The 27,951-nt window shown below is 56.0% G+C and overlaps 5 protein-coding genes across 5 annotated transcripts; 2 read left to right on the plus strand and 3 right to left on the minus strand.

Moving 5' to 3' along the window:
- Nucleotides 1-1,613: 1,613 nt before the first annotated feature.
- On the minus strand, nt 1,614-4,404 carry VOLCADRAFT_120322 (uncharacterized protein; the record flags this gene model as incomplete). Its single annotated transcript, XM_002946598.1, has 6 exons — nt 4,116-4,404; nt 3,770-3,878; nt 3,293-3,369; nt 2,718-2,792; nt 2,226-2,401; nt 1,614-1,809 (listed from the first exon to the last, which is right to left on the minus strand). The coding sequence occupies exons 1-6, from the start codon at nt 4,146-4,148 to the stop codon at nt 1,614-1,616; spliced, it is 666 nt and encodes a 221-aa protein (XP_002946644.1). The 5' UTR covers nt 4,149-4,404.
- A 1,948-nt stretch (nt 4,405-6,352) lies between these two features.
- VOLCADRAFT_103059 (uncharacterized protein) lies at nt 6,353-11,777 on the plus strand (the record flags this gene model as incomplete). Its single annotated transcript, XM_002946429.1, has 11 exons — nt 6,353-6,411; nt 7,035-7,272; nt 7,746-7,858; nt 8,218-8,284; nt 8,621-8,760; nt 8,990-9,119; nt 9,757-9,832; nt 10,154-10,212; nt 10,567-10,658; nt 11,021-11,150; nt 11,295-11,777. The coding sequence occupies 11 exons, from the start codon at nt 6,353-6,355 to the stop codon at nt 11,514-11,516; spliced, it is 1,326 nt and encodes a 441-aa protein (XP_002946475.1). The 3' UTR covers nt 11,517-11,777.
- A 1,030-nt stretch (nt 11,778-12,807) lies between these two features.
- VOLCADRAFT_103060 (uncharacterized protein) lies at nt 12,808-14,113 on the minus strand (the record flags this gene model as incomplete). Its single annotated transcript, XM_002946599.1, has 4 exons — nt 12,808-12,894; nt 12,938-12,988; nt 13,295-13,507; nt 13,955-14,113. The coding sequence occupies 4 exons, from the start codon at nt 14,111-14,113 to the stop codon at nt 12,808-12,810; spliced, it is 510 nt and encodes a 169-aa protein (XP_002946645.1).
- Nucleotides 14,114-14,652: 539 nt separating this feature from the next.
- VOLCADRAFT_103061 (uncharacterized protein) lies at nt 14,653-24,456 on the minus strand (the record flags this gene model as incomplete). The annotated part of the gene is made up of 14 exons (XM_002946600.1): nt 14,653-15,237; nt 15,412-15,477; nt 15,801-16,129; nt 16,648-16,829; nt 17,302-17,405; nt 17,603-17,827; nt 19,922-20,257; nt 20,637-20,687; nt 21,056-21,206; nt 21,693-21,804; nt 22,179-22,266; nt 22,517-22,621; nt 22,757-22,927; nt 24,325-24,456. The coding sequence occupies 14 exons, from the start codon at nt 24,454-24,456 to the stop codon at nt 14,653-14,655; spliced, it is 2,637 nt and encodes an 878-aa protein (XP_002946646.1).
- Nucleotides 24,457-25,650: 1,194 nt separating this feature from the next.
- VOLCADRAFT_86809 (uncharacterized protein) lies at nt 25,651-27,747 on the plus strand (the record flags this gene model as incomplete). Its single annotated transcript, XM_002946430.1, has 5 exons — nt 25,651-26,049; nt 26,276-26,433; nt 26,578-26,827; nt 27,124-27,248; nt 27,480-27,747. 5 exons carry the CDS (start codon nt 25,651-25,653, stop codon nt 27,745-27,747), a joined length of 1,200 nt encoding a protein of 399 aa, XP_002946476.1.
- Between the last annotated feature and the right edge of the window lie 204 nt (nt 27,748-27,951).

Below are 27,951 nucleotides of genomic sequence, written 5' to 3' on the forward strand. Positions count from 1 at the left end.
GCAGCAGCAGGACGAGAGGTGCATGTTGTCGCAGTCGGAGACGATGGCCCGCAGTTATCACCGCCGTCACCGCGGTAGCAGTCCAATGAAAAGGCACAACACGGCACATGCGGAAGCCGAAAAGGTATACGAACCCCGACGGCTTGAGCTGTTCGTGTCAGGTGAAACCCAACCAATGCGTGTTTTGTTAGGGAAGGGCACCAACCACATGGGGACCGGGGAACAGCGTTCGGAACGTACTGTAGCAATCTCAATACCACTACCACATGACATACATGATATGGGTTGCTTTGTGCCATTTATCGCCGCGTTACCGTCCGGCCCTTGCAGCCTGCCTGCCGCCGTGTGGGCACGGCCGCCATGTCGCTGCGCCCCGTCCACGGCGCACCATAGCTGAAGGGTATAAAAAAGCACGTACTTAACCTATCCTATGCCACAAAGCAAGCAGATACCCAAACCGTCTCATCTATCGGCTGTGCCAACCCGGTTGCCAGCTTTGCGCATCTGACCTTTTTGGAGCGCAGGGAAGCGGCAGTAGCCGCCCCTGGCAATGATTAAACATGATATCTATAGGTTCCTAATCACAATTGTGGTGCTTGGCGCCGTGCGGCACCTCCCGGCCTGTTTCTCCCCAAGCCTGGACAGAGATGATTGCATCCCTGTCTCAACGTTAAGCAAGCCGCCCACCACACCGCTCGGCCGCCACCACTACTACCATCAGAGGGCTATTGCCGTCTCCCCAGGCGCTACTGACACCCACTTGACAGCTTAATCGTGCAGAGATTAATGCCCTTTCACTCTGGCTGCGGACTGTCCCGGGCATGGGCCACAGCCTATCATAACTAAGGGCCCTCGTACTGATTGCAATGCGTCAGCCGGCGCGAATCATGGTAATACATAGCATAAAATGTACACTATGCTCGACATGTATGTATGTACACGTGCGCGCCATACGGGCAAGGGAGCCGCAGCAATGACGCGACCTTGGACCATCCCACAGCGCGCCTTTGATTTAGGAATTTATACCACCCCAACACCCTTTCTCTTCAACCAACTTCTTTGTTCTCAACAATATGTAGTGAAGTGTCTTATGCGCAGCTCTTAGGTTCAGCTCTTAGGTTTACTGTCTTTTCCATACGAGCTGAGGGTGCACCCACCTTTTCCCGGCACTCGGCCCCGGCACTGCCCTGGCTTGCCCAGGATGGCCCCCAATTGCTAAAGCGATACGGTAAGAACAACCGCCGCCGGCATGTATTGTGGTTATGTAGATGTCATGATGCTTATTGTGATGACGACACAGGTCATATCAATTCGGAACCAGACGACATAGAAAACTCACGCAGGACTAGGAGTTGGGGGCTTGATGGGAGTTGGGGGCGGATGAATATCCAAACTCTAGCGAAGCGAAACAGCAATAGCCAGGGCCGCCGACGCAGCAGACACGAGCATACTCCTGGCTGGCGCTGGCACTGGGAAACCCGAGAACTCTCTTCCTTCGGAAAAGATGCACGGGGTAGGGCACTATGTAGAGCCGGTAGGAAGCGGTTCATCCCCCGGTCGCCCCTAAGGCTGTGGCTCGCACCGGGTCATTTCACCCCGCCGATGCCGCCACTTTACGCCTGCGAGGCTGCCTGCCCACCCGGCGGCCCCACCTGCTCCGTGTTGAGGTAGCGACTGGCCCCCTTGGCCCTAAGCCGCCACATCCATACGCAGTAGCACGAGCACCCAGATGCAACGGCAACAGCAGCAGGGTCAACAACAGAAGGGAGAGGCAGCAGGATCAGCAGCAGCGTTTGCGAACAGAAGAGGCTGGCAGGTGGGTTGGTAGGTTAAAGAGCGAAACGTCCAGAGGAGGATCACCGGTACTTGGCACTAGGTAACGTTCGCACTGGGTAAGGGAGCCAGCCACGTGTCTGAGGGGTCCGAGGGATCAATGCTGTGAGTTGACGCGCTGGATTTCACATACAGCTGGTCGCCAAGACGGGTCTGAAGTGGCCAAGCCAGGTGGGGATCCCTGAAAAACCCTAAGCAGCACAGTAGCTCAGGGATTCTCATACTAACGGCTCGTCTCAAGGTTCCCCTCCTTGGCGGAAGTCAGGTCCCCAGCCCCGGGTCTGCCCGTCCGTATCCCACGGCGCTTCGGGGACCCCGTCAGGGACCCCGTTTCCCACCCACCCCCTCCCAGCTTCCCGCTTCCCCAGCTACACCCATGTGCGGGCTCGTACCTGTACGTCATCAGAGTCTGTGCAACAAACTTCCCAAACTCCGGATCGTCATATCCCACCACCATGTGTACCATGGCGGTGACGAACTGCCGGGCAGTGACCCGCGGGTCACCTGGGGTCTTCTGATCTGCGACAATGACCGCCAGCTCCTTCGCAAGCGCCTCCGTGGTCAGACCCTGTTACAACGTGAGATTTATCGCCATAGGGACTGTGAGGGCGTGTTGATGGCATTAAGGTTGCGCGTGTATGTGTATGTATGTGGGTGCTGCTATTGCGTGTGGGAAATTTTGGAAGCGCGGCTGAGAAAGAGCCCCGTGGCTCCACGGAAGTGGAAAATGGCGATGGTCGGCAACCGATGACTCCTTCCTCGTGTGGTTGCTTTCCTGAAGCTTTCTCTTCTCTCCTCCGCTCCTGTCTAGCAGCCTCGCACCATTTCCCTCTCTGTATACTTCCCCCCATTTACCCTTTCCCCATTCTGTAGCCGTTAATCACCATCTGCAACACGTAGTCCTTCCAAACGGGCACCAAGATGTAGCCGCAATTCTCTGAATCCAGCAAATTGAAAACCTGCGCACGTCGCATGGGAAGTGTACGGCTGTTGTGTGACAAAGGAAAATCAGCATGGCCGCACCGGCATCAGGGGGCGCCTTGCCCGGGACAGGCGTTCTGGTCGCCGGGTACATCTGCGCCGCGACTACGGTGTGACAGCTATGACTCAGGGCGCGGCCTGCATGCCCTGGCGCCGTACTTCGCGGCTTCAGCAAAGCGAGAAATACCGTCCCCGCTGCCCATGGCCAAACCAGCCGTACCCCACCATCCCCTTCTGCAACGTTTGTTGAGGCGAAACGTCTCAACGGTGGCGGGTAGTAGAAGTTTCACAACGTGAGGCAGCCTGATGACGGGACGGGGAGGTGAGCCCCCACCCGGTGTTCGCCGTGGTACCCTACCGACCTTTGCTCTACCCTCGCCACCCACTCCTGCTCCGTCACGAGCTCATTCCGTTACCGTTACACGGCGCCGCACCCGCACCCAAGCCCCGCACCCCGCGCCCAGCCCTGCACCCGCACCTTCAGGAGAGTCGCCTCGCGGGAACCCTCGGGGTAGGAGGGCATGTCGTCGTCGGGGTCGTCATCCGCAGGGAATTCTGAGGGAGGAGAATGTTCCCGGTGGTGTACTTATCTTGGGAAGTCGTTGCGGGTTTAGGAACGAAAGCCGCAGAACCGGTAGCTAACATCATCGAGAGTGCGAGGGAACGGGTGTTTGTGAAAGCCGTGGGTTTTGGGCGACTGATTGTTAAGCGGACCGATGTCAGACCTCATCCCGGACGAGAGGGAAGCATGGAGAAAGGAGAGCGGACTGGCGGACTGATGAACACGGGAAAGAGATGCAGCTGTGAAAAGCCAGGAGCTATATGGGATTATGGCGGGGGATAATCGTGGGCAACCGTAGTAATGCTGCTGCTGGGATAATATGTACCGTATGTTCTAAACCTGCGTTTCAGTATTCAAAATACTGAACATGTGCGGTACCCTTAGGGTTCTTACCAGCTACAAACTGCGATGCCAGGTCCTCGCGGGTCTTCCGGCTACCAGCGCCGCTGGCCGACTTGGATAACATCGACTTAGATCGTGTCGCATGGGGCGACAAAGTCTCCTGCGTTCGGAATTTCCTTCGCGCCTTAGAGGTTTATGCGCCAAAGCTTAGGAGAGACGACTTGTGCCTTTTGCTGTCAGGCCGTTGCATTTATTGGGGGCGCTTCTTATAGTGAAGGATCTCGCTTCTGCATTTGGCTCTACAATACTTGCAGGTTCATGCTATGGCTCTGGCGCCGTGCGTGACCGTGTAGGACGCCTTGCGCCATGGCATGTGCGGCAAGAGCAACACACCTACCGTTGATTTCTCCGTCGAGCAGCCATTACCCATCTTATCAACTTAAATGTGATCAAATCAAGGCTTTTCAGCCAAATCCACTTCTATCTTTGACCTAGTTGGGAGCAGTACAGCTCGATGGGGAATCCGTGATTGTAACCCTCAGAGTGAATCACTCAAAACTATGATAATGCATGCTAGCTTATACGATGAGCCTGGATGCCAAAATGAAGAACACAGACACGGGGCGTCAGGAATGAAGGAAGCAGCTTTCAGCAATATACCGTTCAAATGTTAGCTCATCACGAATATCTTTTACCAACTTATTGTAAGCAACGCGCCCAGGATTCGCTGCTGAAAGTGACGGTCAGGGCCAGGTACGGACCGGCTGCTCATAAACGAACGACCTCACGAACGACTGACAGGTGCCACACGAAAAAGCAGGGCTACAGATGCGGTGCTAGATGATTAACATACATTAAATACAACTGAACTAGATACGACATGGACACCTGCCGGGCTGACATTATTTGACGCCAGCATTGCTAAGGACGCAATGCTACGGGCATTTAGGCAATGCTTGGTATCATTATATGCCTTGGAGGGGCAAGATCTTTATGGACTTCGGGGGATCAATCCACTTTTTGCAGACGGCTAACGAGGACAAGTATCATCACGAAGTACTAATTTACATGGTCTGTGATTTGGATGATAAACCCTTTATGCGTCGTCCTGCACCCGAACTGAGCTCTTCAGTTCCACGATATCGAGTTGACGCTGTTAGACTACAAGAGCACCTTCAGCTCTTTGCCAACAACATTACGTGTTTGCCCTCCTCCGTTTCCAGTTTCTGCAGTATCTGTCCTCATTGCGTTCCCTTCCCGTTTTTCTTCTTCTTCCTGGCTTCCCCCGGCAGCTCTCCAGCGCTTCGTGTGCACTTCGCGTAGCTGCAATAAACGGTGTCCATAGGACAAGGATTGTGGAGCCCTGCAAGGCTTCCTCGGCGATTGGAACCCGCATCCTCACACCCCGCTTCCCATTCATTCCTGCAGCTTCAGTGCGCATCCCACTCTTCCCACAGTCGCCTCCTTATCCACCACTGAAGGTTACATGTGATGGACGAAATGCAACGTATAAGTGCTACGATGTTTTACGACAAAGCATTGCAGCCAACTACATGTTTTTTCGAGAGATAGGTAATAAGGTTGCAGGGTGCAGCGTTTTTGTTGCCGCCAGACTGGATGAAAGGGTGCACTCGGGCCTTCTGGTTTCCGCTGCCAGTGTCGTCCACTCTCTGTACTCTTCAACTAGCCTGTTAAAGTTAAAACGGTCCAAAGGCGCATGTATCTGAACGCATGGATATTACGTTCCCAATTTTGTGTTTGCCATTTGTAATTAGTCAAATGAATATGGGACGAATCGCGTATAACAGTTTTAAAGCGTAGTTTCGGAGCCCAAGCCGTACCAAGCCGGCCCCGGGTAGCTGACAGCCATCATCCTGTGGGCCCACGGATTACTGGGCTCAACTTCAGCGCCGAGGGTACATGTCTTCGCAGAGAATTTATAGACCAATGAAAGCCGGGGCTGCGAGGGGTAGACACATCATGGTGCTAAAGCATACATCTATAAAAGTGGAGGCACGCATCACAAGGTCGCACGAGTCAGGATTGATCAACGCCAACACCGGGCCCTGATCACATGAAGCACGAGAAGGTATGGGCCATACAGCTGGCGTAAATGCACATCTGCCTCAAAGTTGCTCCTTTAGGAGATTATAGCCGAAATGGAACCTTCACCACAATCGCTTGATGAACGTATCGACATAGTTTACTGGCACAGATTTTTGAGCAACGCCGTGTGCTCATGGTTCGTTGTCCAGGCGCGGACGGCAGTGCTCACCCACTGCCATCCATTTATGCTCAAGCAACTGTGTACGCAGCGCTAATAATATAGCCTAATATTGGGAGAAGTGGTTGCTCTCTTGAACCTTGCAGCGTGAGTGGCAACAAGAAAGCGCAGCTAAAACGCGGTTGTTCAACCGTTAGGCAGTTAGGAAATATCAGCTCCGCGATGTAGAACCTAAAGAGCTATGATCACTGACTGGAAGCCAGACTGCTCAAAGCAAGGAGGGTTGATAGCCGTACGATGTGTCCGGTTCGAGATGTCGAACTGGTTTACAGAAATGATCATACATAGTCAAACTTAAAGGATCGTAAAGGATTGTTTACACAGATCACCGTTGGCATCTTTAATAGACGATGTACATGAAGATGAGGGGAGTGCGCCGTTGCCCGGTGCAACCCGCTGTGACTCTTGGGTGAGATTGAGCTCGGTGACGCTGGACCAAGTGTTGGTGTCTTTGTGGCTGAATTGCTTTTTGAGATGGAGGTCATACCATTTTTGTTTTTGCAGTCGGCGTGTTTGCGTTGCATCAAGGCCACTACCTTCGCAGCAAAAATTGCCCCGCACGACGACATGGACAGTGAATACCGCTGCAGCATCACAAGCAGGTAATACCAGCTGTGATGTCAGGACTTAAGTGCGTTGAACGTACTTCCAGGGGATGACGATACGTCCCTCAAGCAGAAAAGCTTACACATGAAGAAGAGGCAAATGTGCTCGGAAGTAAAAGCCAGGGACCTATCGCTGGCCTCAGCACTGCCGGAGAGCCCACCCGGACGTTCCCCTGGACGGAGCATTGGTATCCTGTCGCCATCGTTGATGACCTGGACCCGCGCCGACCGCACGCCACGCACCTGCTGGGTATTACCCTGGCCCTGTGGCGAGATAAGCAGGGTGCCTGGCATGCCGTAGAGGACAAATGCCCGCACAGGTGTGCAACTCTACGGGTTAAGCACAGTGGCTGGCGTATCGCAAGCCGCAACTTCGTTTTGCGCAGCTTGATCCGCTTTGGACCCTATCCTACTTGTTTTCTTCCAGGTTGGCACCATTGTCGGAGGGCCGCATCGAGTCCGACGGTACGCTGCAGTGTTCCTACCATGGCTGGCAGTTTGACGGCCGCGGTGCCTGCACGCACATCCCCCAGCTGCGAGGCGACGCAAAGGCAATGCAGGTGGCTTGTGAGAGCCGCCGCTCCTGCGTGAGGGCCTTCCCGGTGCAGGTGGTCCATGGACTGCTGTGGGTGCGACCCGACAGCTCGCAGCAGGCGCACGAGGAGGTGGGCGCGAACTTCTTATTCCTGGTTGATTCTTAGGATAGCGCTGCGCCTAACATTACAGCATGTGCTATGCAGCGAGGCTGTAGACATCAATGCTTGACTTCGTAGTGGGTATGAAACGCGAGGCACACATGCATTCTAGGTACACCTACACACCCAGGCCCGGCTGTTATCGGTTTTGTTAGTCGGGTGCGTTTCCGGGCTCTGTGGTGGACCAGGAACGCGGTTCCTGTGGTGGTATACTCATACATGGTTATTCGGGCTGTCGTCCGTCTCTCGCCCAAATGCCCTGCCCGCGGAAGAGTTGATGCCGGGGTTGCATACTTTTCACGTAGCTTGCTCGGCAATGTACATCATGCTTGACGATGACCTCTCTGAATAGCCCCGTGTGGCCTGAGCACGCATGGCTTGGCAGGGTAAACTGCTTACAGCCAGGGTAAGCTACCTGCATTACCCCATGGGTGTCGCTGCAGTTCGCGAAGAATCCGGCCCCGCCACAAACAGCTATTAAGGAGTTGCTTGGTGAGCCGGAGGTGGAGGGCTTTCGCCAGACGACACAGTGGTACATGCGGGACGTGCCAATGCGGTGAGTTCGTGTCGAACCCCGTTGCAAAGATGGCCGGCGGAAGGATAGACAACTGCCTTTTAGAGTGTCAGGGTTGGCGTGCCACGCCGTGCTGCTGCAGTCGGCTCCGTGCTCATAGACAGCATGAGCAACGGACGTCCGGTGATTCGAACCATGCATTTGGTCTGGGTCAGGGGTCAAAGCCAGCTGCGATTAAACTAAACAATCCTTCTGTGAATGGTTGGATCTGGGAATTTTGGGATTTGGGTCGTCCGCAGATCTGTACTGTTCACGGTCTGTGTTACTGAAAAAGCGCGCGCACGCAACCTCTTACCGTCCCTCCGTCGCTGGGAACGACCCTCCGTCGTACCGAATGACAGGTTCGATACGCTGTGTGAGAACATTCTGGACCCCTCCCACGTGCCCTTCACCCACCATAAAGTACAGGTGAGGGGGACGATTATCTTTGGGGGAGTAATAAATCTCTCGGGTCAAGCGAGCTAAGGGCTTCATATCTTATTGTCAACACACACATTCCTGGTACAACATGCAATGCACTCTTGCAAGCACCGTTGCCAAGAACACATGGCGCGCCACAAGGTCAGAGGTGACCTCGCAAGCCACAACAGAGCGGGGAGGGTGACCATCGGCTCGTCAGCAATATTCATCATGATGTGACAACCCAGCAATCATGTACCCGGGGCTTGTCCCGGATGAACCCACCCGGGTAAACCCAAGGATTCTGCCTTGCATGTAACATTTGTCTGTCTACATATGCTGCAGGGAAACCGCAACAACGAGAAGGGCACGACCACCAAGTTGGTGGACGAGATTAGCTTGGAGGGCTTTGCGTTTGAGTTGGACTTCCAAAACCCTCGCTTTGGAGTCAGTGTGCCCGCCTTTAAAGCGCCAAACTTTGTTCGGTGAGGTACTGTGGTCGACATGTCCCACGGGTGTCTGTGTATCATTAAAACTCGTTGCACAATCGCTGCATGAGAAGGCATTTGAAGGAGGCGGCTGGGGCACCACCGTGGCGCCCTTGCGTAACCCGTGACTGAAAGCAATTTAGTACAGTTTAAGTTAGTTGGTAGTTTTGCGGTAGGCATAAGCAATCAGCACCATTAAGGTGGTTGGTATCCCGACGGGTCGCAGGTACGGCAACCCAATTCGCTCACTGAACGTGTTCGCCGTTCCAACACGGCCGGGCTGGAGCCGAATCTACGTCACCTTTATGAAGGTTTGCAGGCCTGGAAGGGCCATTACTGTTGGGACCCAGGGCGAGGTGCCCGGCATACGTGCTTAAGCCGAAGTGCATGTTAGGTAGCAGAAACAGATTTGCTACAGGTGTCCATTTGATTTATGACTATGATATATGTGTGTTGTCGCTATATGTCTAAGTTTATGTATGTATGTATGTATGTATGTATGTATGTTCGTTTATGTATGTGTATGTATGTATGTGTGTGTATGTGTGTATGTGTATGTATGTTGTTACAGGGTGGTTAACTTAGCCAGCGGCCCCCTTTCCCTGGACAGTCCCTGCTCTCCCCTGCTGGAGGGGCACCCTAAGCCATTCACCCCATCCGACTTCAGAATGTATTCGTTGGGTTCGGCAACTCACCACCAGCATCCAACCAAATCTAGCGGATCAACGGCGCATTAACTTAGTTCCTGGTTAGCTCGCAAGTTGATTTTATCACATCCTACATCGTCCATTATATGTATGTATGTGTATATATGTGTATGTGTGGGTATGTGTGTATGTATGTATATGTATGTAACAGGAAGCAGGAACCTGGCAGACGCGACCAGCGTGTGTACTTTGGATATGTGTGCATTAACTGCGGTGTGGTGCAGATTACCTTTCCCCCGTGCTCTGGCTTGATTTCCCCACCGCTTCCCTCAACTTTCTGCTACAGGATACGCGCCAGCCCGGCCGCCTCCCTTGGCTGGTTGAGAAGCTCTATAGCATGGTTGAGAAGATTACATGGCTCGGTGCGTATGCCGAATCGGGTGTTCGGACAGCAGGTTTTTGGGATGAGCTAGGTGTAATACGTGCATGGGTTAAGTCTTTTGGGTTTCGGCCCTTCCGTCCGTCCGAGGCACGCAGCGATGTCAACCAGGGCCCGCGTGCATCAATACGTTTCAAGGAGGGCCATATGGTCGTCTGACCCTGGTGGAGCCTGTCGTACGTGGCGGGCTCTCGTGACATGGCTGCAATCTGCGTGACAGTGCGTTCAGAGCAAATCCCAGCCCAATCCACCACAATCATTTGACCAATCCGCTGCATCCGCGCCGCCGAACTCACTGCCGCAGAGCACATTACGCAGCGCCATCCCGTACTGGATGGCGACAACTATATCCTGCACTTGCAGGTAGGGTACGACACGGCGCGTACGACATTCGTATACCATGCTTGCTCCCACTCTATGATCGCTGCTGGTGTTCGTGATCTTCGACGTGAGCGTCGCCCCGCTCATGACGTGGCAATCTGCGCTAGAGATGAGTTCGCGAGGGGACCCTATGCGTCCACCTTTCTCGTTTGCGCGGCGTGGCGTTGTGGCCTGGTTACTACTCTGCAGACATCTGGACCGGAGTTTCCCCTAGCAGGTCCCTTCTTGCATCAGAGATTACGCGTGAAGCCCTGAAACGCCAAGGACTTCCAGATTACGGTTGCAGGTTGCTGTCCGTCTTTTCACGGCTGAGAGCACGTGCGTGTCCTCTTGCAGGAGCGCGCACTGCATGAGGAGCACAACAGCGACTGGCAGAAAAACTTTTTCATGCCGGCGGCTGCAGACGCATCAACCATTGCCATCCGCACGTGAGTGCGTGCGTTGCGGAGTAGTGTTTGGAGACCGTTTCCTAGTAACGGACTTCCTGGGTGTCGAAAATGGGGCTTCGTCACAGGTTTCACAGCCCCGTCAGCTCAGTTCAGTACCGGTCCAGATTGTAAAACGGACGGCTTTGGTAAATAGTAGCACAGTATAGCACCAAACCCATGACTGTTGCCATATAACTCATGTCTCTTGAGAGGATACATGCTTACGGATCTGGCGCTCAGCAAAGTACCTTCCCTTGGCTGGTATCTCAGGGTGCTTGCGATTACTGCATGCGGCTTCTCGGCTATGAGGTGTAGGGCTCCGGACGAGGACTGCCTTTCCCATACGGTCCTGACACGTGTAGGTGGTTCAACACCTTCGGCGGTGCGGTTCCTACTTGTGAGCCGGGCACACCTGTGGCCCCACGCCTGACCAAGCGCGAGGCACTTGACCGGTATTCTCAGCACACGGTACATTGCAGGCACTGCCAAAAGGTGAGAGTGCGGCTGGCCCGCCATGAGGTATCATCTGTCATGCCAGGTCGCCAGCAGGCGCATGCCTCGCGACGCAGAGCCTGCCCCTGCCCCTGCCGGTCTAACAACTACACACTGCCGTTTCATGTCGATGCGGTGCGGCAGGCTCTGCGCAATGTGGACTTGGCGACGGCTGTGGTGACGGCAGCGGGCATCTTGGTGGCCGGGTGGTTGGCGGCCCGCGCCTTGATGGGTGTACCGCTGCTGTCCTCGGCCACGGGCCTGGGGCTGCTGGCGGCGGCCCTGGCTGGAGTGGTGGTGGCTGGGCTGCGGTCGCTGCGCCAACAGTTCTTCTTCGTGGACTACGTGCATGCGGAGAGGAATTAGCGAGCTGGTCACCGTGTCTTCACCAGAGCTTAGCTCCAGCGGCCTGCTGCGACATGGTCGACCATTAAATTTTGAGCTTTGACCTGTGCATGTGAAGCCGCAGTGCTATTGCGCTGTGCGCTCCACACAGGGCGTTGTGTGTAAAGTTCCAGCATGCCGCGCAATTATTGGGTCGGGTCCAGTTGCCTGTCGGCTGCATATTTGCATCCCCTGGATTATCCTAATCCATACAGACAGCTTGGGTCAAGCAATGACGTGGTGACGTGGTTGACTTGTGTAGATATGATTTGTTGTGTTTGCAGTGTTGCTAAGCTACGGAAGCGACACATCCCTGCTCCATTGCGTGAGCAGCTTATGTGGTGCGGTTTTGCAGGGTCCTAGTCTTGTTGGTCTCATAGGTCTCATGGTCTTTTAACTAGTAACTAACCTATATATGGGTCTCCGTATTGTTTGTACATATTCTGTTCCTCCTTATTGGTTTGTGGGTACCGGTTGATGGCCGGTGTCCGCCGTAACACATGGCCGACTAACCATGGTCGTGTGGGAAAGACGTATATCAAGTTCAATGCTTTCCTTTGGCTTCTCGACGTATGACGCTGTGGGTTTCTGGACATTATGGCGATTGGGTAAAACCCTTCGCTCCTAGTGTACTGGCAAAACCTCGTTTGTGAGTTATGGATTTCAGGAGATACTCGCGGGGCTGGGGCAGCTCGGCCACGTCGGCGTCTCACTATATGTATTACAGCATATACGGCAATAGTACGTAGGCAAACCCACGGACGGTCAGGTCCGCAGCAGTTCCGGAATCAGCAGAGCTGTCAATTAGGGAAAGTAAGGACAGTTTTAGAGGAGTCTCGGTCTCGATGCCGTGAATCCGTGCCTGTACAGCTGTCGATCAAGGGCCAATATGTGATATTCGTTGCATCATCGGCAGGCTTCGGGAGACGTTTAAACTATATGCACCGTAAGCGCCCATAATCACAAGCTCCAATCACAAGCTCCAGTACATGAATAATTGGGCACACATGACCACCTGAACGACACCGGACACTGTAAGTGACACACGATAGTTAAGCATAACGGTGGCGCGGCGCCATGCAAATCCGACCCCTCCTCCCTATTATCATATCCAATATGCACCATCCGCCCCTCCAGAATGCTGGACTGGCTTGCATTTCAGTACAGCTTGCCTCCACAATACCGTACATGTCACCTTCAACAGCAAAATTTGCAGAACGCGCTCGCTACCTAATCATCAGGTTGGATCGCCGCAGATAGTAATGCACGCCACTTATCGAACAGAAACACCCAACAACAGCTCCGGCCAGAAGCGATAATGTGGATCAAGAGCCAGATTGCTACCGGAAGCGATAGGCGCCTGCGGGAGGTGCCACGGAGTCCAGGGAGGGCCGTCCTGCCACCTTGGCTTCCACCAGTTCACGTATTGCCCGCTGCGACCAGTTGATAACCACCTGCACAACCAACCGCCGGGAACCCAAATGCAGAGCACAACACGGTATTTGAAGAAGCAGTGTGTAATCTGGGCGTGCGCGTGCGTGTGAATGTTGCTAGAAAGGCCAGGCGCAACCAGGCGGGTGCCGACCGGCCATCACGCACAGCACAGGGTCCAGCAGCGACTCAGCCACTGTCGCCACACTGCGTGCGTCGCAAATTATGAGCCAAGTTTATCAATGACCAAGTAAGCCATGCACGGCTGGCCAACCGACCGGCTGATCCAACTAAGAAGATGCCGTTCAGCAACTCCTGAGCCAACTCACCTGACGGCCGGCCTCCACACCACCGCGGGCGACCGCCTCCTGCACCTCCTGTCGCACGCCCGCCGGCAGAGCCGCCGCCACTCGCAGAGGACACCACAGCTGCTCGAACGCAGAGTTTTGAATGAGCGCGGACCTTGTCGCGCCATCGGGTTTTGGATCCCAGAGGATGTCCCGCACCCTTGGCTGCCGGACCTCCTCCCAAGCCGCAAACGCCTGCATTCACACGTAGATATATACATACATACATACCCAGAAGTATACACACGCGGAAGTTTACCGCAGCCAATACAATGCTGCCGCTATCTCTCCTTCCTCACGCATACAAAGCCCAAGTCCAAGCAGGACGGATAGAATGGCGCGTCACTTGCACAGCGCATCCCATAGCGTCCCTACCCGCAACGGCCGCTGCTGGGGCGGATGAAAAGCCTTTATTAGAGCTGAGCCCAGACTGTCAATTACACACCGCAGATACGACACGTCATTTACCGCCACGTGGATGAACCCCCAATGAGTGCATCCAGAAACCCAATAGAAACGGCCCCACGGGTGGTGGGCCCTCCGTGTGCAACCGTACCTATCGGAGCAAACAGAAAGGAAACTCACTCGGAACAACGCTCAAGCTCAGACCTCTACATCCCCTATGCACGCGGCAGTGGTTACCTTGTGGCCGAGGCCGTTCTGTCGTACTAGCGCGCCGAGCACCGCCGCGTCCTCGAAAGCGATGTTAGCGCCCTGGCCATCCGCTCTGCCCGCGTGGGCCGCGTCCCCCACAAGCAGCAACCCGCCGTGAACCCACGCATTCTGCGACCCATGGGTCATAAATGGACCTTAAGTAAACACTAGCAGGTACAGGGATAAATATAGCAGCGACAGGCAGCAGCAGCAGCAGTAACAGCGTTAACAACAACAGCACGAGTCAGGACTGGCTACGTCACGCTAGGCTTGCCTTGCGGTAGGTCTCCGGCGATTGGATATATAATCCAAACTCCATGACACGCTCGGCAGGTGTGGCCGCCAGGAAGGTGCGTAGCTCCTCAGGCAGTTGCTGGCTGGCTGCCAGTGCGCGCCGCAGAGCGCGGGGGCCACGGCGAGCTGAGGTAGCAGGGAATAGCATGGGGAAGGGACATGGGGAAGGGACAGAAAGCAGGAAGATGAAGTACATGTGCGCTGAAGGGCAGCTGGCGGAAAAGGAGCGGACCGTTGTCGAGCAGCAGTTTGCCTTGTTCATTCTGCAGGATCATGTTCACTGGCTTGAGATAAACAAGCGGCGCAGGATTCCGGCCGGTGGATCAGCTTAACAGGTAGGGCCACCCGAAGGCGCAGGTAACCCCGATCAGATGCACATTGTACTCGAGAACTCAACTCGTCGTCTGGACGCTGCCGTCGGTTATGCCACCCGTGCTGTTGGCTGCGGTACTCTGCTCCTCCTCCTCCTCCTTCCCCACCCGTTCAACCACGGAAGACGCACGCCCCGCCGGCGACAGCTCGGGCATCGGCGCTGCCGTCACTGGCAGCGGCGGCACCTGCTCGGGTGCCGGCTCCGGCTCCGGCGGCATAGGGAACTGCTCCCCCACCTCGATCAGACGCTCAACGGGCGCGTACAAGCTCCACACCAGGCGCACCTCGTCCCTCTTTGCCCCCAGGCCAGCTTTCTCCCCTTCAGCGCCCTTGTCGGCACCCACCGCGGCCTCGCCGTACGGTCCTCCCCCGTTGTTCCCTCCTACCCCTGGCTCGGCCCCCTCTTGTACGTCTTGTCCCTGGACGCCATCACATGCAGTTTGGCTCGCGGGTACGGCATAAACGATCAGTCCGCGCAGCGGCGGCTGCCGAAGGGGTTGGTCGGGGGAGACATCCAGCCAGCTGTGGAAGCAGATCAGGGCGTCTGGGTCGCGACTGGGCTCCAGGGCGGCTGGCAGCGGCACACGCCCGGCGTCCAGCTCCGACTGCGGTTAGGACCCCGAGTGAACGCCTGGTTGGGAAAAAACTAAAAACTCTGTTGAGAAGTAAGTTTGGCTCGTGGCCATGTGGTTGGTAGGGCACGCGAAGTGGCCATCCCGGCCTCAAGCCCCCTCATAGTCAACCGCCCCCGTCTGCCACAAGCCCGCCTCACCACCCACCTGGCTGATGTTCCCCAGCCACCGCACGGAGCCGCGAAACGTTGGGGCTTGGTTGGCACCGACCACCTGTGCGGATGTGCACCACGGCCATACCCAGGTCGGCGTGTGTAGAGCTGTGCGCTTATGCTTCGAGTGCTCGGTCTATGCAAACAGTACGTGATAGTCCATGATGGTCACTGCGGGCTGCAACGGGGACAGAGGAACGGGCCGACGGATGCCGCCAGGATCCCGAGGGTCTGCTAGGAGCCCTACGTAGACTGCTCTGGCCCCGCTAATCCTTGGCTTCATTGTTGGCTGGCATCCTCGGCTTTGGATGGCTTGACAGCTGCGACAAGCAGGACGGCACAAGCAGCATGGGAAAAGAGAGCCAACAAGGCTCAATTACTTACGGTCCTGCGAATCCGGCTGAAGTAGCCGTCGGCCGCGATGACAAAACGCGCCCTGGCGTGCGTGATACGCGTCCCGCCGCCGCTGCGCTGTGCATCTCCGCCCGCGGCCGATGCCGCTGGCCGACCCTCCCGGCCACTGCCGACGGACTCGTCTCTCTGCACCTCCAGCGTGTACCAGCTCCCGATGGACGAAGGTGAGCCGCCATCAGCATTGGCAGTGGCAGTGGCGGCTGACAGCTCCGCTGGACGCTCCCGTGGTTGCCCCTCAGGCTCCACCAGTGCCTCGGGCTCCCTGCAGCCCACAACTTTGCAGCCGAACTCCACAACACCTGCAGTGTTTGGCGGCAGATCGATTTGGAAAACTAAACGACCCGCGGGTCAACTTCGTCGCTATCGCACATGACCAGACAGACGCAACCTAACCTGGTCTGACACGGCGGGGGGTGGAAAGGTGAAGAGCTCCGTCTCCAATAGGACCCGCGCACACCTTTGCGGAGGAGGGCATCTGGGGAGCTGTCCGGTGCTCCTGGAGCAGAGGAACCGAACAGCCGCCGCTGCGGCTGCCGCTGCCTCTGCCTCCGCTGGCGGTGGTAATGGTGATGGTGATGGTGATGATGGTGATAATGGTGGTGATAGCGGTGCGGCTGCTGCTTCAGCGGTCTTGGAGGCAGTAGACCCCCCCTCCTAAGTGGAGGGGCAGACCCCACCACTGCCAACTGAACAACATGGACCTCGCACGCACATACGTAGGGCCCAAGCAGCCACAAACACGCACTAAACATTCTAAACATTTGACCCTTCTTCCCTTTTTCTGTGCTTCCGTTTCAGAGTTCCGTACCCAGCTCACCCTCTACGGGCAGTGACGCGTACAAGGCGGTGCGCAGGGAGCTCCAGGGAAGCAAGGCGGGCGTCCAGCCATCCTGATCGAGCCGCTCCAGGTGCTTGATAGCCTCTCGCCACGGCATCCGCTCGCCGGTCGTGTAGCTGTACTGGTAGCTGGCCGACAGGAAGGCGGCGTCCCCAATGAGCCTGCATGCGGCCGCAGCCCAGGAGGAGCCTGATTAGGAAATCCGGAAAGCCATGGCCCGAATGTAACCAAATGGAACTGTTGTGGCAGTGGCGGAGACACCGTCCCGGGGAGATGAGGTGGCCTTTGCAGATGACTGGGTAGTAATGGAAAGGCGCTTGTGGTGCTGAGTGCGCTGGTAGTGACGGCGATGGTAGTGTTGGTGGCAGTGGTAAGCACTCGTCACGGAGAAGGAGTCGCTCCTTGTATGATTCAATGGATCCCCCACACCTACACTCTCTCGGTTTGCTCGATAGCCGCACACCTCCTTGCCATGAATACCACATGCGGAATGACAAAATCAGGATAATTTGCTGAAAACATCATTCCAGGGCAAAAGGAAGTCCCGGCAGACGGGACTCCATGGCATAATGGACCAGGGTTTCAGGGTGGCCCATGCCGTACAGCGTGCCGTACACGTCGCCCGCCCCGCACCTGACAAGTGCAGTGGGGTCTATGGCCTGCAGTGCCCGGCTGCCATTAGCGAACAGGCCCACACCTGCGCCTTGCTGCGTGTATGCGGGGCTCGCCTCAAATACCTGCGCTGGGTGACGGTGATGAGTGATGTGGGTGCTGGTGATGAGAGTACATGAGCACAAGAGTGACCGTATTGGGTTGTGTTACGTCCACATACACCCGATGGTACGTGGGTAGGAATGTAGCCGCAGCCGTTAGAGGGGTTCGTCGGGACCGCTGTCACCCCTGTTGTGATGGAGGGTTTTGTTGTGACTCGCACCTTGATTCGTAGCTCTGGCAGCACTTGCAGCAAAGCCAGTGCCACAGATAGTCCCGCGGGCCCCCCGCCCACCACCGCCACATCCAGGTCGGACCAGCCCGGTTCACATGCTGCCGCCTGGTCGACAGCAGCCTCCGAATGACCTGCTGCAGCCGTCGCCATCACCTTGGCTGCTGCTCGCTGCCGCCCAGCCGCCTCCCGGGTATGGACCGAGCTGTGTGCGCTCTGAGTGTGGAGGTGGAGGGACTGCTGGGAAAAGGTAGAGCTGGCAAGTGCAGAATGTGCAGCCCTTTGGGATTGCGCAGCCAGGGGGACGGCCTTGCCGTTCGACTGGCGCAGCGCACCGGGCTTTAAAGGCAGGCGGAAAGTGCGATGAATATGCGACGCGGCGGTGGTAGCGGTGGTGGGGTTGAGCATACTGCGGGTCTCTGATTTTAGGAGTGGGGCAAGGAAGTGGAGTGTAGTGGTAGTCGAAGATTCCACCTTGTCCTGAACGTCTCAGGCGGACGAGAGTTGCGCACGTGAATGTCCGAGGTTGTTTTAGTCCATGGCCGAAGCAGACAGACTCAATCGTAGCGCCCTGCAACCGAGGCGATGGATGTAAATCAAGCCCAGCTGCAGCCGTGGTGAGTGCGGCTGTTTGTTAAATAGCTTCAGCGTGCGGGCCCAACAGCTGCATGTTGCTATTCGTTACGGCGGCAGTACATTTCGGAGTACGTCACCATATACAATGTCGCAACTGTCTTATTACATGACGATTCTTTTCCATGCTTTGCAGTAACTTGTTTTCGTACAGGGCCTTTGATCCGGGCTGCCTGCCCGGCCTTTCGGTACTGTCGACATGTGCGACTAATTAGGACAGGAATTTTCTCTACGCAATTATGTTATGGCCCTAGACATATAGACCCTACGGCTATACCATGCAAATAAGCTTTACGGTGTGGCTTCCCGGCAAGCCTGGCAGTTGGCCATGCTACGCATTTGATTTAGTCAACCTAGTCGCCACGAAGATTCGTCCACGTGGATACAATTATAAGAATCGAAACCAAGGGCGCGCTGTGGAAAACGTAAAGCCCTCCAAGCCTTACAGAGCCCGCCCACCTTCGCAGCACCTTTACTCTATGAAAGCCCTCGCGTCAGCTAACGGACGTCATGTACCACACGGTGCAGCGAAGGGCTCAGCCCTTGGAATCGTAAACAACCAATAGGATGTAATAGGTGTCACAGCTAGGGGAGTTTTCCCCATGCATTCCCTCGCATACAGCGTATGCACCGCAAAACCACCACCAGCCGCCATGCATGCAGCTATACGTTTCGGTAAAGCCAAACCTCATAGCTAAACGGCTTTCCGGTGCCACATTGTCCCCCAGTGTATGCACCCGAGTACAGAAGGGAAAAGCGCCGAACCTTGCCCCGTAAAGAGATGGGTTAGTGATATGGCTGATCTTCTGGTAAGGTCGAGTACAAACCCGCCCCAGCCACTTCCCAACAAAGAACATGCAAAGTGGCCATCGTGCACCTACGAAATATGCCATGCCTGTCATACATGCAAATAGGCTGGCCAAAAAGGACCCCACAACTCTCCCTTTTACCTCACGCCCACCGGCCATAACCCATAAATTCCAGTTCTGCGCTCTTATCATGTAAATTTCACACAAAACTCTTCGCTTTGCCCAATGTTCCCACACTCGCCGCATAAGACACTCACCTGCCCAGATAGTTTCTAGCATCCTTCCCTTTCTATGTCATTCTACATGGGGCCCTTCCTTCAAGGCCCCTGCTAAACAGACCATTAGCCACGGTTACGCCCGCTACCCGTACTGCCTGCCTTGGGCATGCACCGTTCGAGTGAGGTGCGAACCACAGCTGAACTACTCCTTGCCATGCATCCTGAGTCGTGTAGCCCAACTCCCGCAACTTGGTGCGCGCTAATTTGGGAACCACATCGCCGGCATAACAGTCGCCTTGCTATACGACACCATTCTGCTGGCTCTCAGTTGGCAGCTGCTCTCCACCGTCGCCAATGGTTTGCTCGTCCGTCCTCTGACGGCGCAATCCCGTAAAATTACATACGCCTTACATAGGCCTGCGCAAGTGAATATACACGTGCGCAAGCTGCCACTGAAACTGATGCAGCGTCGATGACGTCATGCACTCGTCCTCAACTCCTCAACCCTGAGATTAAAAGCGCTGGCGGATCCGCATCCCATTTGATGACGATGGGAGACGTATCATCTTCCATCGTAATCTGTTCGCCCCTCATCCGCCTACCCCTTGTTCCGATACCTCTTCTGTCGCATGCAGCGATGGCTCGCCCACCTCCACCGTCGCTGAACCCCGCCGAGAGCCGGGGCCCATCCGCGTATTACTGGCATTACCAGCTGTGTTACCGCCGCCACCGCCGGCAGCCGCGCGTCCCGCCGGCGTCGACGGTGCAGCGCTTGCAGCCGATGTCGGTCGGAGCTGTTGCGTCATCGTCGGCGGGGTTGCCACCGCTGCCCGCGACGCGTTCCCCGCCTGCGATGGCCTCCCCGAGGATACAGCGCTCCGTGCGGCCCTGGAGGAGAAGGCCGACAGCCCATTATGCATAAGCCCGGAGCTGGCGGTGGGCGTGAGCTCCATGCCACCCAGCTCCTGCTCTAGGAAGGCCTCGTCCTGAAGGGGAAATTTCGATGGTTGGTGGTTGACAGTAGGCAGTTGACCAACCAGGAGTTGAAAGCTGATAGTTACAATTGTCGTTGGCGGATGGTTAAGTGGGTGGGGATAAGAGGTGGGGATAGGGGTGTATACCGTTGTACGGCATCAATGTGTTTTACTGATGAGCCGGAACGTTCTAGATGCACCCAGACCTTGCTTTGAAAAGCATCATCCTGGATGGGCAATTTCGGTAGTAGGCGGTTGACAGTAGGCCGTTGACAACCGGTAGTTGACAGTTTGGTAGTGTGTGATTGGTGGTTGGCAGATATTTGGGTGAGGGGATAGCGGTACGTGTAGGGTGGAAAAATGTTGTACAGCATCAATGGGTTTTATTCACAGGGCCGTACAGCCTAGATGCGCCCAGCTCTTGCTCTAGAAAGGCCTCGTCCTGGAGGAGGGGAAGCGGAGGCACAGCCGGGTGCACCAGATAACGGTGATGGTGGGGCCAAGGAAACGCGCGGGATGGGACTTAGTTGCGGCAGGTTGGGTGCTGGGCTCCAAAAAAAATGTGCAGAGGGATACAGTAAAGCACCGGAGAGGTGGTATTAGGCATAGAAAAAACAGTTGCATGGAAAAAACGCCGTTGCCCAGCTGCGTCCGCATCATTGTGCGTGAGTGTGTGTGTGTGTGTGTGTGTGTGTGTGTGGAGAAGTAAATTTTTTCGGCATGTTTTTTCGAAATGCTAGTAGGAGACCATTCTGAATACATCGCCGAGGTGTTATCGTCCTGGAACAGTCCTACCAGCATACGTCGTACCTCTTTTGTGAGCGGCCCGATCTTGAGTGACTTTATCTGCCCGCTCAGCGGCTTGGTAGTCCAGCGCTCCTCCTCCGCCAGCAAGTCCACAAGCTTGGCATTTGATGCTCGGAGCTGCTCTACAAGACTGCGCATGCGGGCCTGCTCGCCACTGCGAAGGGAAAGCAGGGAAGGAAGAAGTGTGGAAAGGAGGAGTACATCCATATTGAAGGAGCAGAAAGGAAGGTACAAGCAGGGGATTTTTCGCCCGCAGGGGAGGAAAGCGGGGACAGGGCACGAGAGTCATCGTAGGGCAGGAAGCGAGAGTGGTTTACTAAAAAGATCCGAAACGACCCAGATAAGAGAACACGCGGAACGGACTGGGCAAGGGTTGAGACGCCTGCGCCGGCCAAGCGCAAAAGCCAGGTGAGAAGCAACGGCGATGGCGGCGTTGATGTCACATAGCGGCCGGCGCCCGTATGCGGCGAGTGGCGTCCCGCGCAGCTGGACGGAACGACGCGTCCTTGCCAATGCGCTGAAGCCTTCTGCCCTCACCCGCAACGCAACAGCCGATGGAAGCGTCATCCTGGACCCTCGCCAACGTTCCTGTCCCGTCCATATTCCTCACGTCCCTCGAGGGAGCCCCCGACCGACTTACAGCGCCTCCCGCAAGTCCTTCTCCGCAGTCAGCTTCTTCTTCTCTGCCCGTGCCGCACGGTCTCGGAGCTCCTGAAGCCGCGACAGGGCTACCGCACGAAAGGACAGGTCCTCTGCAAGCGTAAGTGAGACACAGGAGACAAGATTGGAAAATTGGACGTGAATTACGAAGCGGGGGTGGACTGGAACAGAGTGAGCAGGGGCCCATAGCGCGCGGCGCAACATCAAAGCCGAGAGGGAGGAAAAATGAGAATGAGCTCGGCACCGGGCCGCAACCCAAGAAGCTGAGCAGTGAGAGGAAACGCGGACGTAGGGGCCATTACTCAGCGATACACGAGGGCAACATGTGAGGGACGGAGCAGGCGACACGGGAACAGCATGCAGAGTCAATACCCGGGGTGTCTCTGCTCTTGCTGTACATTTGTAATACCTACAGCTTCATCTGCCAATGTCCTGTGTAGCTTTGCTTCCCCCGGAGGCAACCCACCTGCCAGCACTTGGCCGCGGACCTCCGCAGTGGCTTTCTCCCGGGCCAGCTCGTTGCGTGCCATAGCGAACCGCATCTCCACATTCTCCTGTACGGCGTACAGCGGGGCGTGGGCATGGCGCGTGTGTTGCCAGGCAAAAAACGTTTTCTTACCACATGTTACCAGCCTTAAGGAAAGGCCATGGGATGGAATGAATAACACACACAATGCGTGTCCCTCTCTATTGGCCCCCAATTATCGTGGTTCGTCCCTGCCCCCTCTCTCCGTCTTTAGACTACGCTTCATTCCAATCGGCATCTAGCCGGGACGGTTTCCAGGTGTCAGATGGCTCACGTACCTGTGCGCTGCGTACTCCTTCGTTCAGCGCCCGATCAAACTCTGCCTGTATCCGGCTCAGTAGCGGGGCGTAAGTGGAGAATCCTGTCACAAACGCCGCCAGGACCTGCCGCAGCAGGGGCAAGAGGGCAAAGTAGAGGGTTCTTATGACGGCTTGACTCCTTTCTTCCCAGGGACAGGTCCGGCCCGGGCCCCCGGGCCCCAAATGGGCCCCCTCCCCTCCCCGAGCCCAGCCACCGACCTGGCGGTGGCCGTCAAGCGACAGGTTGGCTGACAGCTTCGGGTCTCTATCCCGGGCGCAACCCAAAGGGCCCACACTAGCCGCCTTGTCATTCGCCCTCAGCCGGTCCACCAGGATGGCTTCCAGCTCCTGGAGCAGCTTTGGAGGCCGGCTGGCCACACGGGGAAACACCTGCGGGAGGCAACACCATTTACGGGCGAGGGAGGGAGGGAATGGCTTAGGTGGGTAACAAAGTGAGCATCCGGGTAGGTACGTGCGTGCGTGGCTATGTAGGCGAGGAGGTAGGAGGGAGATGTGGAGGTTCCACAGCATTAACTCAGACGAGGATCGGCAGGTGAAAGGGAGGAAGGGAGCACCGAGTCCCCATGGGAAGGAGGAAGTGAGCCAGGCCCACGGTGAGCAGGCAGATGGCGGATAGGTAGATGTCCTCAGCTGGCTTCGACTGGAATGCACTAGATTGGCTTTGACTATAATGCTCTAGACTGGAAATGGATCCAAGCTCTGCGTGTGCCGCAGCGGCCACGGGCGCGACTTAAGTAGCCCCAAGATTGCAGAGCTTTAAGTGGCAAGATAAGCAGCGGCCGAGTGGCGCGCTCATTGCTCCTGCACGCTTGGTCACGAAGGGTGTTGAGGACCGGATGAAGGGTTCTGGTATGCATGTGCAAGCAGAGGCTAGGTGGGGCAGGTGCTAAAAGGCCCGTTGAGCGGCGGAAACGTGACTGCCCATTTTGTGTCATCCAAAGCGTTTCGGGACCAGTGCGCTGTAGGCGCCGCGAAGGATTGGGTCGCTGCGCGGCTGGCCAGGCGAAAGAGAACTGGACGGCGAGGCGGCCTGTCACTGGCTTTGATGCTCAGGTCCATGCCAGAGTACGATTACAACATGAAACAAGGTGAGCGTATTGCCGCGAAAGAGAGGGCTTGGGCATCTGGCAAGGGTGCTCTGCATCAGCACTCCTTGAGGAATGGCCTCCCTGTGGAATACCAGCCAGGGTTGCAAGTGAGGGCTGCTGCGACCGCTGCCAAAGCCGCTGCCGCCGTGGCTCCTGGTCACCAGTACCGCAGGCAAAGGTCTACAAAATGGCCGTGCCAGGCGCTAACCCAGTGCTAGGCCTGCCGGGCCAACAACAGAATGTCTGGCACTTCTGACACGCACAGCCTGAGTCAGCAGGCCACTGGCCTTTAGCTGGCTGCATACCCCTTAACCCTACGAGGACGCCGTGGTGAGGAAATGGGTAGCGTGACAGCTATACATCCTTAGGCACATTTAGGCACTGGTTGGCCTGGTAGCTTTCGTCACCACAGCTGGGTTCAATGCCTCCATACGGGGCCCTGCCATAGCTCAAGCAAATTGATCGTGGCGGCTTTGGAACAGGGACCCGGGTAACGAGCTGGACGGGCGGTGATAGGCGTGGCTGCAGAGGATCGTGTCATGGGGTGTACCCCAAGTTGCATCGGTTCAGCTGGCGTTGCCTCAGGAGGATGCGCGTTTGCCAAAACCCTTCAGCAAGAGCCTCCTTCCCATGTTTGGCTCTGCTTATTCCCCTTTAGTTGACTAAGTTCAGGCTCACCTCTAGGAAGCCTGGGTCATTCGCGCTTTGAGTGATTGTGTCTGTTCCCGACCTGGTGCCCGCGAACTTGCTTGCTAGAGCATCCTTAATCGCCACCTGAGTCTCAGCGGCTGCATGCGCGAAGATGCGCATATCATTCCGCTGCCATTGTAGGTCATGATGAAGTGACCTGAAATGTACGCATGGGGTCGGAGACGAGGTCGGGCATTGCTACTACGAACCGCTTCAGCAGTATGACTTACGGAAGCACATCCTCCTCGGGGCCTGCGCCCTCGAGGCATGTCGCTGTAAGCACTCCGCCGCGCGACATTTGCCCCCAAGCTCACGGAGCGCTCTCTCTTAGAGTGGTACAATTGCACATTTCATAATATTAAATGTGATACCATAAACTACGTTACAAGCACATGAAGGCGCAAGGTAGAACCGGCTTAAAACATATTAAGAAGGCTTGCATTGATAGTGGCTACCTAATATTATGTGCAGGCAGGGTATCTGACTGGCCAGCTAGGGATAGATTAACCGCTTCGTAAGAGCAGAGTATGGTACTCTAAGCATAAGTGCCAACGAGAGGGTCGAACGAACGTCCAGGTGCAAAATTATGTTATTCAGTAACAACGATCATTATATATTTGCACTAAGCGATAAGTTGTGTTGATGGGTACATCGCGTTCGGGAGGCCGTGTCATGAGTTCCGGATCTGGCTCGTGCTGAGCCCCCTGGCCCGCTGCCGCTTCCTTCATCAGAACTCAAAGTTTTATATTGCTCCGCATCTAAAGCAACACCTACAGTTTTTCGTTGGCGTTGTGGTCCACAGCTGCTTTGATAGACAGATTTTGCAGTTTGACTCTTTGCGCTTTGGTATTCTTGTTGACGTTAAAGACGGCTCATGATTGACCTTAAAGCGCTCAAAGAACAGCTTAAGCTGCTGGGCCATGATCTGCCTGATGAACAGGTTGTGGCCATCCTGAAGGAGATGAAAATTGACTTCAATGTCAAGCCAGGAGAACACGAAGGCGCACAGGATCCGCTGGAAGGCCTAACTAAAGCGAACGGTATGACGTTGTAAACGGAAAACTGCGGTGTTTACTATAACCCTCAACCTTCCAAAGTTTTGCAGGCGGACATAACCACGACAACCCAGGGCTCCCTCGAACAGGCAGCATCCTTGATAATTTCCAGGGCAGACAGCAGCCTCAACAGCTAACCGCAGGTTTAGCCACGGGAGTTCCAGCACAAGGCGTATCAACCCAGGGCTTCAGCTACGGATATACAAGCCCTGCAAATGGCGCATGCGTGGCATTGGAGCATGGGAAGCTTGCCACTACCATGCCACCCGTTACACGCGCGGTACATAATCAGGAGCGTGGCATAGGCGAGGACTTTAGACCTGGCGCGGCGAGCAGCGACTACAGTGACGACTGTTATGACCATGACAGCGACGAGGACGATATCACGGTTGAGCCTGGCGTCTCATGCCTGCCCCGCGCACCGGGGGCAGACAAACCCACATCAGCCAGTGGCCGCACCTCCGCAACACATGGTTCCAGCCGGTACCGGGCTGAGGCGACTTCTGTGTTTCGTCAGACCGCTGGACGCTCGTCAGCTGGAGTAGACGTTCGCAGCTTGGCCCGATCAGGTCGCGGTCCCAGCGATCTTACGGATCGCCTAGGACGTGTTACCTTGAATGAACCGGTCGGCTGCACAAGCAGGCTATCACATTTGGAAGTAAGTCGCCGTCCGTTGGTGCGTCTGTGGGCGTATGCATGCGCTATGTGTACTATGTCCATTGGGTCAACCGGTAATCGCCACAGGGATACGACTGTTGTTCCTTGTTGGGGAAGTTGTATGCGCCGCTTCACTCCTGGCAGGACGAAATTCAATGTCTACGCAGCAAAGTATATATGGAGCAGCCGTCTGTAACCTCAACGCTGCCTTGCAACGTGGTTAACAGGAGATTGGCGGCAAGCTCGGCCGGAAGGACTTGGAGGCTGCAGGGCGGCTCTCATCATCGGGAGTACAACGGCCTGGCAGCGCCACGGCTGCAAAGGACCAGCACCGTAAACCTAATGGCCCAACCCTTGTGATGCCCTTCGATCGGGACACACATACGTGAGTACAGTTAGGAAAATTTGTTGCAGTCCCTTCTCGACGGGGAACCTGTTCCTTTCCATGGAAGTTGTCCTTGCGGGGCAGGTTTGCAATGATGTCCTCGTCAGCCCCACGTTCACGCAGCCGGCACCTTCATGTTCACAGGCTGCGCCACAGGCGCGTTAAGGAGGACGACGATGACGAGGGTGATGTCGCGTTTTCCGATCCTGACAAGGAACACACGGCGCATGCGGCCTCCATGGAGGACCTGGGGTGGCTGCCGCCAGGCGGCAGGACGGGTGCACCTGGAAAGAGCGCACAAAATCCTTACCCGGCGTGGCTGGCAGGCGTTGAAGGTCCGGTGGACGCCCGCCTCGCAGATGCGTTGCTTGCGCAGGGCCAGCTGAGTCCCCAGGTGAGAACAGTTTGCAAGCCCGACTCTGTCGCACTGTAACATCGTTGCTATGCACTTCCGGCATCTATTTGACGAAGGTTGTCAGCGAGCGATGGCTCTACGAGGATTCATGGGAGAATTTGTTTCCCTTGGTCGTGCTCTTCTTTGCTTGTTCTGTGACCGTCCTCTCGAATAACCGGGCATCAAGCTCGAATAACCGGGGAAGTGGATTCCGAAATCTAAAACCTTCACTCCTACGCTGCTATGCCATCACGCGATTGCCCACGTGCACACGGCTTCTGTGCTTCTGTGTACAGGAAAGCACTCGCAGCTTTGCAAGCCGTGCAACCAGTCGGTGTTCCATTGGATCCAAGCGGGGGGCGAAGAAGGTCGACCGTGTGCAGCGCTACCAGCAGCTGCAGCAGGAATGGAGCCAGAATAGGTGCGGACCGGGGGCTCCAGGACCGATGAACGCATATTGGCGTGCGCCAAGACATAGGTTGTATCATGCACAGGATAGCGAGCAGCTCGCAACTGCACCGTCCATGTTCCTGCCATATTCATGCTTCCCTGCTCATTCTGCATCTCTATAGAGCCTGTCCTTCAGCAACATGAGCTGCACTCAACGGTCCACACATCCTCCCAAATTACAAACTTATGATTATGGCTACAGTCGTTGGTCTAAAGCTAAGCATTGCATATTATGCAGGTTCCTAAAGCAGGCCGGTGGGACCAGCCGAGGCACCAGTCGAAAGCCCATCAACTTCCACAGCCACTTCGCCAGCCTCCACGCAGCGGAGGAAGCGGAGAGGCAGCGTATGCTGCGTGAGACGCGCGCACGAACCAAGAAAGAGCTGGGCGCTGCCACAGAGGCGCCGACCGCCAACCGGCGTGATGAGCTGCGATGGCAAACCCGCATGCGACTCAGGGAGCAGACATAAGTTCCTGGCCGAGATGGCACACTGGAGGGTGCCACTGAACCCAATGAAGTTCAGTGCGGTAATGGTGGGCCAACTCTTCTGGGCCTCCTGTGTGAGCCACCGCCTTATCCCGTGCGTGCTTCTAATGTTAGCACACACATGGAAAAGCGGCGCATATATCATTGCAAACCCAACGGTATTTTGCTGGCGGCGTCTGACCAGCGT

This window comes from Volvox carteri, assembly GCF_000143455.1.
Source record: "Volvox carteri f. nagariensis unplaced genomic scaffold VOLCAscaffold_3, whole genome shotgun sequence".
NCBI lineage: Eukaryota > Viridiplantae > Chlorophyta > Chlorophyceae > Chlamydomonadales > Volvocaceae > Volvox > Volvox carteri.